Source organism: Lepidochelys kempii, chromosome 3 (genome assembly GCF_965140285.1).
Source record: "Lepidochelys kempii isolate rLepKem1 chromosome 3, rLepKem1.hap1, whole genome shotgun sequence".
Taxonomy (NCBI): Eukaryota; Metazoa; Chordata; order Testudines; family Cheloniidae; genus Lepidochelys; species Lepidochelys kempii.
Genome location: NC_136382.1, coordinates 208568921 through 208581233, shown reverse-complemented (window position 1 = coordinate 208581233; position 12313 = coordinate 208568921). Strand labels below are relative to the sequence as shown.

Genomic DNA, 12313 nt, shown 5'->3' with positions numbered 1-12313 from the left:
GTTTATTCTTCTAGCTGATCATGTCGGTGTTTGAGAACAGCATGAAGGAACGAGGCATTACTGAGAATGAGGCCTTCGACTGGGAAAAAGCTGGAACGGACATTTTATTGTCTACAAGCACCTCCACACCACCACAGCAGAACACCAGGCAGACAGCAGCCATGTTTGGGTGAGTGTTATCATAGAATCATAGAATATCAGGGTTGGAAGGGACCCCAGAAGGTCATCTAGTCCAACCCCCTGCTTGAAGCAGGACCAATTCCCAGTTAAATCATCCCAGCCAGGGCTTTGTCAAGCCTGACCTTAAAAACCTCTAAGGAAGGAGATTCTACCACCTCCCTAGGTAACGCATTCCAGTGTTTCACCACCCTCTTAGTGGAAAAGTTTTTCCTAATATCCAATCTAAACCTCCCCCACTGCAACTTGAGACCATTACTCCTCGTTCTGTCATCTGCTACCATTGAGAACAGTCTAGAGCCATCCTCTTTGGAACCCCCTTTCAGGTAGTTGAAAGCAGCTATCAAATCCCCCCTCATTCTTCTCTTCTGCAGGCTAAACAATCCCAGCTCCCTCAGCCTCTCCTCATAAGTCATGTGTTCCAGACCCCTAATGATTTTTGTTGCCCTTCGCTGGACTCTCTCCAATTTATCCACATGGTCACACCTGTCACGCTGTCAGCAGGTGCTGGACCAAGGGAGAGTCACTGGAAGGAACACTGGCCGTGATTGCCCTGGACAATAGGATTAGGTACAGAAGTGTTGTTCATTTTGCTGTAGAGATGAAGTGTGTGTAATACGGTGTGCCTAAGTCACCGGATCGCACCTGGATCCTGAGCATTTGTCTTCTTGTTGTCACCTTGTACTGGGAACGCTCCCCTGCTTACGCTTTTACATCAGGAGGGTGCTGCACATGATGTGGTGCACGGTCCCTGGTGCTCGCCAGCGGGGTCCACACGCCAGTGCGTGTTACACGGTCCCTGGTGCTCGCCGGTGGGGTCCCGTGACCCTGGGACAAAGAGCTATTTAGATATTTAAAAATGGCCTGGAAAAAACTCCTCTGACAGGAGATTGAAAAGATTGGGATTGCCTGTTTTAGCGAGGTGGTGAATCAGAGGGGCTGTGACAACAGTCGACAGAGCAATGAAGGGCTCAGAAAAGGGAGAGTGTGACGTTCTCTTCTCCCTGCCTCACAGCGTTAGGATAGGGGACAGTCAGTGAAATTGAAAGGTGGCAAATTCATGATGGATAAAAGGAAATGGTTTTTCACAGGATGTGTGATTAACCTCGAACAACTCCTCACAGGAAGTCGCAGAGGCTGGAAGATTGTCAGATGATGAAAGAGAATCCAATCTCTTTCATCATCTGGGTGGCAAGAGTATCTAGCGTTCTAACAGCGAGTGCTAACACGTTCTGGCAGGGATATTAAATCTTGTATTCCAGGGTTTAAACCAATCTCTACCTGTTAGAGATCAGGATAAAACCTAATGTGGGGGTAGATTAACCCACATCTGCCTCCTCAGGATTCCTTCGCCTTCTGCTGGATCATCGGTAGCGACCCACGTCCAAGATAGGAGACTGGAGTAGGGGACCCTGAGTCGGTCCTGTCTGACACTTGCGTGGAATAGACACATGCGGGTGGGATGTTTAGAATCTTCTGAGTGGTTTAGCAGCACAATCCAAGGGGAGGCAACTGGAATTTTCTCTGAAGTCGCCTAGGTGCTTGTGAGAGTCCTGGCATAAATGGATGATGAGCACATGCTCTTTCCCACTGGGTAGGACAACATGGGTAAAGTTTATGGAGCCCTGTCGGCTTAGGGCTAGGTGGACTCTTCCCCTACAGCCGGCTGTTCCCTAATTGTCCAGCACCTTCTCTGAAGCAGGGGTTGTCAGCCTGGAGGTCTGTGAGACGCCCTTCCTTTGTTTGTGGCTAGAGGGGAAGAGGTTTGTGAACTTGTTGGGGCATGGGCTGCTGGCCTGGGAAAGGTTGCGACCCCTGATGCAGTTAGCCTAGCAGCTCCTACATATGGTGGGGGTGCTGAGGCAGGTCCAGGGTGCAGGATATATAAGGGTCCTGGTTCTCTATGTGATCAGTATTGTTGTCCTGTCTTGATGTCCCCCTTAGGGTGGTTAACGTCACTCCAGTTCCTGGGGATTTGCTGCGTGAGAACACTGAAGATGTCCTGCAGGGTGAACACTTGAGCGACCAAGAGAATGCTCCTCCGATCCTGCCAGGCCGGCCAGTGGAAGGGCTGGGCCAGCCTCCTAACATTGCCTTCAACGAGACCGAGGTTTGGGAAGAGACAGACGTGAACCGCAACAAACTCAGGATCAGCATCAGCAAAGTAAGGAACCTTCCTCTTGTCTGGCAGTGAGGTGTGCGTGCCCAACTCAGGCCGTAGATTTAAAACCAGAAGGGACCATTGTGACCATCTAGTCTGACCTCCTGTATAACACAGGCCAGAGAACCTCACCCAGTGTCTGCTGCGCTGAGGGAATTCTTTCTCCTTGCTACAGGAGTGATGCTGTCCAGCTCAAAAACTTGTGGTTGAGCTAATGTGTGTCTTTGAGCCATCCCAGCTCAATATAAGGACTCTACGCTTTGGAAAATTTGCCCCATCCCTTGGGAAGCTGCTTTAGTATGAGACATCTTCTTCATATGTAGGTACTTATAAACCAAGATCAAATCACCTCTTTATCTTCTCTTGGATAAGGTACAAGGCTTGGGCTCCATAAGTTTCTCACTGCTAGGCAGGTTTTCCACACCTCAAATCTTCCTTGTAGCTTCTCTCTGAATTGCACTTCGAATTTTTCAGCATCCCTTTTGATATGTAGAAACCGGAAATGGGCACCGTTTCTGGCAATGGTCTCACCAGTGACTACTTATACAGAGGTAATATCGCCTCCCTACTTGCACCCAATATTTCTTCATGTTAGCCTTATGCCACAGCATTGCACTGGGAAGTCATGTCCACTTGGTTTTCCCCAGGATCCCAAAGACCTTTAATCACTGCTTCCCCAGACAGAGCCCCTATCCAGTACATGTGACCTGCATTCACTGCTTCTAGATGAATGAGCTCAAATTTGGTTGTTTAAAAACACTTATTACTTGATAGCTGCCATCTCATAGATTCATAGATATTAAGGTCAGAAGGGACCATTATGATCATCTAGTCCAACCTCCTGCACCATGCAGGTCACAGAATCTCACCCACCCACTCCTGCGATAAACCTCTCACCTATGTCTGAGCTATTGAAGTCCTCAAATCATGGTTTAAAGACTTCAAGGAGCAGAGAATCCTCCAGCAAGTGATCCGTGCCCCATGCACAGAGGAAGGTGAAAAACCTCCATGGTCTTTTCCCATCTGCCCTGGAGGAAAATTCCTTCCCAATACCAAATATGGCGATCAGCTAAACCTTGAGCATATGGGCAAGATTCACCAGCCAGATACCCAGGAAAGAATTCTCTGTAGTAACTCAGATCCCACCCCATCTCATCAAGTGGTCCAGATCACTTTGTGTCAGTGACCTGTTCCCATCATGATTTACCAACCCACCAATCTTTCGTCATCTGTTCATTACCAAGGTTTTTATATTTTCTTCCAGATCATTAATAAAAATGCCAAATATTTTTGGATCAAGGACCAAGAACTGCAGGACCCCACTAGAAACACTCTCATTGGATGATGATTCCACATTAAGAGTTAGGTTTGAGACCTGTCAGCCGGTTTGAAACCCATTTCACATGTGCCACACTGATTTTTAGTGCTAATTTTTTAATCGGAGCGTCATGTGGTACTAAGTCCAAGTGTATAACATCAAAATGGTTATCTTTATCAACTGGACTTGTGATCTTGTCAAAGAATGATATCAAGTTCATTTGACAAGTCCTATTTTCCATGAAGGCCTGTTGATTGACATGGACTATATTCCCATCCTTTAGGTCTTTGTGGATTGAGACTTATATCAACCTTTTCATGGCTCTGACTGGAATCTGTGGCAGGCTAACCACCCTGTCGCTACCCGGGTCATTCCGTGCATGCCTTTTATATATTGGCATGGCATTAGCATTCTTCCAGGCCTCTGGAGCTACTTAGTATTCCAGGATTTATTAAAAATTAACATCACTAGTCTGGAGAGCGTCACAGCCAACTCATTTTAAACTCTTGGATGCAAGTATTGTGAGCTGGCATGTTTCCTTTAGAGACTGGTGTGTAGCAGAGACAGGATCATACACTAGAATGGGGAAGCTTTGTTTCCATCCTGTCTTACCTTCTTACTTCCATATTGTGGAAACCATATTCCACAAAAATCAGTAACTCCTGGTTCTAAAAGTCACCTCAGCTTTTTCTGTTCTTAAGAGCCACCAAATATACTGCAGTTTTTCCTTCAGGCCTGAGATACCCCTTAGAGACCCTGGCACAGAAAATCCACTTGTGGTTTTCCTTGCGGGTGCTCATTTTGGCTCATGCAGGAGTTATGTCATATTGTTAGTGTTGGAGCAAGTGCTGCCAGTCTCATTTCCCTCTCTGGTCTGCTCCAGTTGGCAGCTGTAGGCATTCCTTCCCAATGGTTTCTTTTACTCGCCATTCTCTGCATTCCCCCTGGATGGTACATACAAGGTACTGGGCCTGGGAAACTCGGCTTCCCCGTCATGCCAGTCTGGGTTCCTTCAGAGATAGATGTGAGTTACACCAGGAGCCTTCATGTCAGAGAGGGCATTCAGACCTCCTTTCTGCACAGTATTGGTCCATCTTGACAGTGCTGAATGCCAGGGCACTGGTGAGCTATGCCATAAGGTCACCCACAGATAAGAGAGGTCTCTTCAGGAGCCAAAGTCTGACCAGGGTGACCCTCCCTCTGTCTGAGAGGGCTGTTGCTTCTTGCCAGTTTCCAGGAGAAGCAGCTGAGGGCCTCCTGCAGGTGCTGAGCATCTGGCGCTCCCAGGGACTTCAACAAAAGTTGTGGTTGCTTGGCACCAAGCCGGGCTGGGGGCTTAGCATCCTGCCCCGGGAAACTCCGGCCTCTCCTTTTTTTCTGTCCGAGAACTTAAGAGCGGCCACACTGGGTCAGGCCAAAGTCCGGTAGCCCATCGAGCCCAGTCTCCTGTCTTCCGACAGTGGCCAAGGCCAGGTGCCCCAGAGGGAATGAAGAGAACAGGGAATCAGAGCTGCAGCGAATCCCGCTTGGCAGATGAGTCCCGGTCAGCCCCTGGGCCGGAGGAGCTGCTGCTGCTCCATATAAGGAAGCTCCCCGCTCTGTGTACCTGCTTCCAGCCTCAGTCCCAGCCTCCTGTGCTGCTTCAGCACCAGACTGACCGCTGAAAGCTCTCCTTTCTCCGTCGCTGGCCTGCATCACTGCTGACCCTACCACCGTGCTCCTGGGCACCCTGTCCTGCAGCCCTGGGGCTGCTCGGACTCCCCACTCTTGTCCCCGCCCAGTTCAGGCAGCAGCCAGACCGTGCCACTGTTCTCCACATCTCTCAGATCCAACCCTTTCTCTCTCTCCCAGCCAGGCCCGCTGCAGCTCCCCGCTTCACTACTGCAACCACCTGCCTCTGGCCTACCTGCTCCCTTCCAGTCTGTGCAAAACCCTGGGCTGAGATCTGCTTCCCGGCTGGCCAAAGCCTCCCATTGGCCTCCCTTTCTCTGCTGCATCAGGCTCATTGGCCTACAGCCCTTCACTACTCTGCCCCTCTCTAATTATCTGCTCTTGTGTCCACTTCCCTGCACCAGCCAAGGATGCCAGGGTTTCTGCTTCTCTCACAAACACCTTCACACGTTCTACCTTGCCGCCCCTTGTGGAGAGAGCTGCCTCATGGGCTAGCCCACGAAATCACTGCCCTCTCCTCCAGACCTACTTCTCCTGTGATCGCTGCAGGAAATTGCCAGCTGATCCTGGGCAGATGCTCAGCAGGGATGGCGGGTTCGTTATTTGGCTATTCGTTTCACACACCGTCTAAATGATTTCTATCCCATGGCATATGCCCAGGGTCAGGCCTGGCTCTGCACACAGAGTTTGTACCACTATGTCTCTTAGAGGGCTGATTTGTCACTGATGGGGTATACCAGTCCCACCTCAACTGTGGATGCAGTTATGCTGCTAAAAAGGTGCCTTATCCTGATCTGGCTTGTTCCCATGCCTCTACAGAAATAGCGATACCATGTATAAAACGTCATTACCCAGGGTAGCTGCATCCACTCTAGGCGGGGCATTATCTGCTGCACAGTTACAGTAGTAACTCTTGTCCTCCCTCCCCAGTTCCCGCCTGCTTGTTACACTCATGTCTTGTGTCGATGGTAAATTCTGTGGGGCAGGGACCATCTCCTGCTGCCAGCACAACAGGGCCCAGGTCAGGCCTGGGCCCCTGAGCATGGCCAGAAGACCAGGGACTACATAACACCCAGCCCCTGCCAGGAAAGCAGCCCTGGCACAGGAACAGGCTCTGGGCAGCCACACCAGGGTCCAGAGCAGGCTGTGTGACAGAGAGGATTCTCCCTTGCCCACCTCCACTCCCTTAGCTGCTGCAAGAGGTTTTTTTTAAAAGCAAGTTCACCCCAAACACACAAATAGATTAGGTTGAGGAGGTACATGAAGCTCAGCCAGAAAAGACCCTCTTCTTCTGAAGTAAGAGGGTCCACACACGGTGTTATTCCAGTACAGCTGTTCTGCTTTAGACTCACACCCTTCCTTCATGTGGAATAGCTTCCATGTGTGGACAAGCCCCTACGTTCCTCTGAGCACCGCTAGCACAGGCCATGAGAGGACAGCTGGGACTGTATTGTTCTGGAAGGAAGAGACAGGAGAGATTCAAACCCAGAGCGAGCGTCCCAGCTGGTGGGCCGTGCTGGGTTCTCCTCCGTGTCTGCCATCAGCTCCTTGACGTTCTCTGTGTTTTCCCCCATACAGACCCAGTGCATGGTGGAAGAGGAACAAAGAAGTGGTGTCTGCCCTAGCTCCCCTATACGGGCGCCTCCAGACTCCCCTACCACTCAAGTGCGCTCTCCGAGATACCGTCGTGTGAACAGCCCTGAGTCGGAGCGCCTTTCCACTGCCGATGGCAAAGCAGATCTCCACGAGAGAAGGTTTGCTCACACACCACAGCATCCCTTTCTGCTTTGCCCTGGGAAATGAAGGGCAAGCGAGCCCAGTGGCCTCCTGCCCTGCAAGGGGTGTGGCTGGATTTGTTACACATTGTAAAGTATTTTTCATCAGCCTCAGTTTGTCTCTCGCTTTTGGTACGGTTATTGGTATGACAGGCTCTGCCGGGGCTGCCGTCGTAGGCTCCTTCTCTTCTTCGCCCCTCTATAAAACCGCCAAGTCTTTCTTGTGAAGCCTGGAGATGTTTGTGCGGAGGACGCCTGGCTGGTTTGCTAGCTGGTATCTTGCTGTCATTGAGAAACATGCCCTGGGTGATGTCAGCTCTTTTACTCTCAGCACGCTGCTGCTCTCCCAGCTGGAAACTCAGCGGGTCCGAAGGCTGGCAATCTAGGGCCATGCCATTCTTGAGAGTCACAGTAGGAAGATGGCTTCGGGGGGAGAGGTTAGAAGCTCTGGGATGGCAGGACAGGTGTGCAGAGGGGTTGCTGGGAGTTTAGGAACAGGAAGTGGGGATCGGGGTCAGTTGCTGGTGTGGGCAGGGAGTCACAGCTGGAAGGGAAGGAGGTTTGTTTGAAGGAGGCAAAGGTGAGTCCAGCAACTGGAGAGTGTTCACAGCATGTGGATGGCAGCAGGTGGGAGTGGACCACTATCCACACAAATATGCCCCACCACTCTGAGAGTTAAATGGGACGCACCTAGACTGGGTTTACCTTGCTGTCCCTGAACGTGCTCGTTTCACCAGTTCACCTCCTGGCTGTGGGAGCACAGAGAAGCGTGCTTGTGTGTACGCACAGCGCACCGGCAATCTGGAGAGCAAGCCCTGACTTCAAGTGGCAAAGGCCACAGGAAAACCTTGTCTGAGATCCGTCGGGGCTCACAGGAAATGAACCGTACAGGCCACAATGAGGAAGGGGAGCAGTTTAGGGTAGAGAGGAGTAGGAAATGAGCGTTCCACAAAGCTCAGCACTGGGGCCATTCTGGTGTGGCTTGGATAGAAATCTGAACCCACTGATGATGCAGGGAGGTGTCAGACACAGGGCAGAGCCAGCAGGCTCCAACACTGGCAAATTCACAACTCCCTGGTCTGCAATAGTGGAGGCTGCAGCCTGGACAGGGCCCTGGGGCGGGGATCTGACTGCTGTGCTAACCAGGCCCACAAAGCTCCAGGAGCCCCTGAGACTCAGTGTCCTGGCATCCCCTGTGCAAACCTGGGATTGCATTGCAGCCCAGTTGCCTTCTCTCAGCAGCTCTGCTTCATGGAGGGAGCTAGGCTGCAGGCCTTGGTGGTGGCATGCCCTTCCTCCTCCCTCTGCTCTTCCTCTTCTCCACTGGTGCTCTGGGCCCAGATTGTGACTTCATGGTCAGTGGTGTGGCCAAACCCCAAATGCTGGGCCCAATCAGGTTCACCCCCAAGTGGCAGGGACTTGCCATGCTCATCGGAGGTCCACATGGATTGGGGAGACAGCTCATGTAGCTGCACGGAAAGACTGAAGCCGGCTCCTCACCGTGCCCCGGGCAGCCAATCTTTCCAATACCTCCTCCTTGGTCAGAAAGGGCGCTGCGGTGTTCATATTCCTAGCTGGGGCTATGAAACCGCCTCCATGAAGCTGTCATGACCGGTGCCTACTCTTCTGAAGGTGCCCTGGCCAGGCTCAGTGCCGTGAACTAGGCTTGCAAGGGGGATTCTGAGGAGGATGAGCTCATCTGGCTATCCACATTTTCCTTCCTCTAGGCTTCCCTGCTGCCCCCGTCACATCCTGCCAGCCTAGAGCAAGTGGTTCTAATGACTCTGCTTTTTAATCCCTTGCGGACCAGCTGCACTCTGCTGGTGCGGGGTCAGTGAGGTTAGTGTGTCTCAGCCTGTGCAGTGTGTCTGGGATGGAGCGTCCCCTTTGGGACCACCTCCTGCTAGAGCCTGCTCTTCTTGGCTCAGCCTATGCTGCTCCTGGAGCAGCCATTGTCTCTCATCCCCTCTGGCTTGTGTGTAAAGGACTAAAGCCCTGAACCTGTCCCATAAAAGGGAATTTGGGCTGTCTGGCACTCTCAGTTGAGAGTGTCCTCATTCACAGGTACTAAAGATTTAGGCCCACATAAACCACCTCAGCAAGAGAAAGTGGCGTGAAGGAGAACAGCTCCATCAGTCCTGGTGCTGGTTCCGACGTGCACACCTAAAGACAGACATCCACCGCTGTTCCCTTCGGCATCCAGATCAGATGATGATATCGTCACTGCCCCAGAGGGATCCATCTTCTACAGTGACCAGGGAAGCACCAGGTCCAAGAGTCCCACCAACTGAGCCACTCCGCATACCAGGGCAGTGTGAGACCTACATCTCTCCAGAGGACATTTTTGCTCTCCCTTATCCCCACTCCCCCATCCTTTCGGGTATGTCTTTATTCAGAGACATCATTACTCCAGAGGAGGAAGCTATACAGAGCATCCAGAGCCTCTCTCCTCTCCCACCCACGAGCCTGGGCACACAACCATCAGTACCATCAGTTCCGCTGGTGGTTCAGGATCCAGCTCTTTCACCCAATGCGTTGGAGGCTCCAGAAGAGGCCCTACCCTACCACACAGGAACAGGCCGAGATAGAAGCCCTACGAGGTCAGGGTTCTGTCCTCTGACCAGATATGACTTTCCAAGAGACAGGTGGTACCCTGTGCCCTGAGGTCCTCCTCAGCTGGCTGATCCTTCACACTAGCATTACTGGGGCTCTTGGGATCCCTATTCTAGGCCTGGAATCAATACATGAGCCTCACTTGCAATCTCCTGGCCAACACTAACTGGCTCCATCAGCATATACAGAAGACAAAGTTGAACCAGATCCAAAGGTCTGGCAGCAGTTTTGTCCTCTTCCCCAGATGAGTTGGTTACCCCATCTTCACACGTCTGCCTGATGACTACAGGCAATATCAAGAGCTCCTACAAAAGGGTGACATTTTAGCTCCAGATACAGCATGAATAGGTTCAGGACCCTCAATATAGATTGCTGGACATCCTGCAACCCTCGGGTCCCAGTCACGTGGCTCTCCTGATCAATGTGACCATCATGGATCCAGCTACAACAGTGTGACACCACTCCTGCTTCTTGTGCTCCCACCCTGACGAGGGCTGGTAAGCACTACTTGGTTTCATCTAAGGGGGCTGAGTTTCTATTCTTTCATCCGCTGCCTGTCTCTCTGATGCTACAGGCAGCCACCAAAAGATCCAGGCTGCAAGGCCTCAAAACTACACCCTGGTACAAGGTGCCAGACAACTTGGCCTCCTAGGGAGAAAGGTCTCCTGTCTCTTTCCAGTTTAGAATTTCAAAGTATCAGGCCCCTACCTACATATGACTTCACTAATTATGCAGAGTTGTTGGGTTTTAAGGACAAGATCCCTCAGGAAGATAGAGCTCAGTTGATGAAGGCAAATGATTGTCCAAAACCACTCTGCAGGCTGCAGTAGATACTGCAGATGCTGCATCCAGAGGTTTCAGAGTAGCAGCCGTGTTAGTCTGTATTTGCAAAAAGAAAAGGAGTACTAGTGGCACCTTAGAGACTAACCAGAGGGATATGTATGGCCATTGTCATGAGGAGAGATTCCTTGTTGCAATCCTCAGGTTTCCCTAGAGAGATGCAGAGTACCATTCAAAATCTGCCTTTGATACAGCTAACACATTCAACGAAGATGGATAAATCTCTCCATTCTCTCAAGGACAATGCTTCGTTCTCTGGGTATCTGTACCCCTGCCCCTACGAGGAAGCATCACAACTGGGGAATAGCGTAAGACCACCTCCTCAATCATTTTACCACCAACGCTCCCAAGTACTCAGCTCCCGTGACATCCACTGCCACACCTCACTCTAACCCACAGCCAAAGAATTACTTATGATGGGAACCTCAGGGCCTGTATCCCTTTACTGATGCCACATCATCCTTCCACTTAGTTTTTTGGAGGCTGCCTTACCCAATTTGCCCTCAGCTGGAGAGCTTTAATAGTAGACAAATAAGTGCTGGAAATGATTCACTAACTGACCAAGTTTCTGTCCACTTTCACCCACAAAGTCCCTTCCTGGGCCTTTTTCAGGGATCAGCCTCCTGCGGAAATGTTGCATCGAGAAGTGGACTCCCTTCTCCACCAGGGAGCCATAGAAAGAATTCCACCTCAACATCAAGGGAAAGCATTCTACCCCCTTTACTTCTAGTTCCCAAAAAGAATGGGGGATGGAGACAGATTCTCGACGTACACAGACTAAATATATTCATCCAAAAATTAAAATTCTGCATAGTCACATTGGCATCAATATTTCCCTCTCTGGAAGAGGGCACATGGTTTGTGACTCTCAGTGTGGAAGGTGCTCAAATGCACATTCACCCAGGCCACAGAAGATTCCTCAGGTTCTTCATTGGTCATGACCATTACCAATTCAGAGTCCTTCCATTCGGGCTAGCTATGGCACCCAGGTTCTTTACAAGGGTCTTTTCAGTGGTGGCAGTGCGTTGACTGTCTTCCCATACCTCGATGACTGGCTTCTGACAGGCAGATCATACAAGGAAGTCCAATTGGCAACCCGATTACTCCTTAATCTACTACCTCCCCGGGAATTGTGTCAGCCACAAAAAGTCCACTTTAACCCCCCACACTAGGTCCATAAATTTCATAGGAGTGACCTTGGACTTGACTGCAGCAAGAGCCTATGTATCTAACAAAAGATTCCATGCCAAGGAGACCCTATAAACCAGGTCACCCTCAGACCGTGAACTAGTCAAAGCTTGCCTCTCCTTCCTTGGCCACAAGGTCTCATGCACACACATGATGTCATTTGCCAGGCTCCATCCTATTGTTGGCAAACCTGGCTTCAGTCCGTCTACTCACCAGAAAAAGTCAGCATCGTTGCCTAAGTAATAATTCTGTCAAGAGTTCTAGCCTCTCTTGTCTGGCGGACAAAGCCCGTAGAAAGTTTGAGTGTGGACTCCTTTCCTCACACCTACATCCTGAAGGGACTTCTTAGATCCTTCCCACCTTTGGTGAAGCCAACCCCTCAATGGGACCTCAACCTCATTCATTCATCTCTCACCAGACCTCCCATTGAACCTTTAGCCACATGCTCTTATGTTCCACCTCTCAGTGAAAGTTGCCTTCCTAGTTGCCATCACATCAGCCAGAAGAATCAGTGAACTAGGAGCACTCATGGCAGACGTACCATACATACCTTTCATAAAGGAAAGACAT

At 50.8% G+C, this 12313-nt stretch overlaps 1 protein-coding gene across 2 annotated transcripts in view; it reads left to right on the top strand.

Annotated features, from left to right (window-relative positions):
- The window catches only part of TTBK1 (tau tubulin kinase 1), a 156666-nt gene that overhangs the window by 104735 nt on the left and 39618 nt on the right, over window positions 1-12313 (top strand). For both annotated transcript variants that reach the window (XM_078852376.1, XM_073339827.2), the window contains 3 exons: window positions 15-169; window positions 2122-2341; window positions 6906-7081. In XM_078852376.1, coding sequence (XP_078708502.1) covers window positions 15-169; window positions 2122-2341; window positions 6906-7081 — 551 coding nt within the window. The remainder of the gene's footprint in view (window positions 1-14; window positions 170-2121; window positions 2342-6905; window positions 7082-12313) is intronic.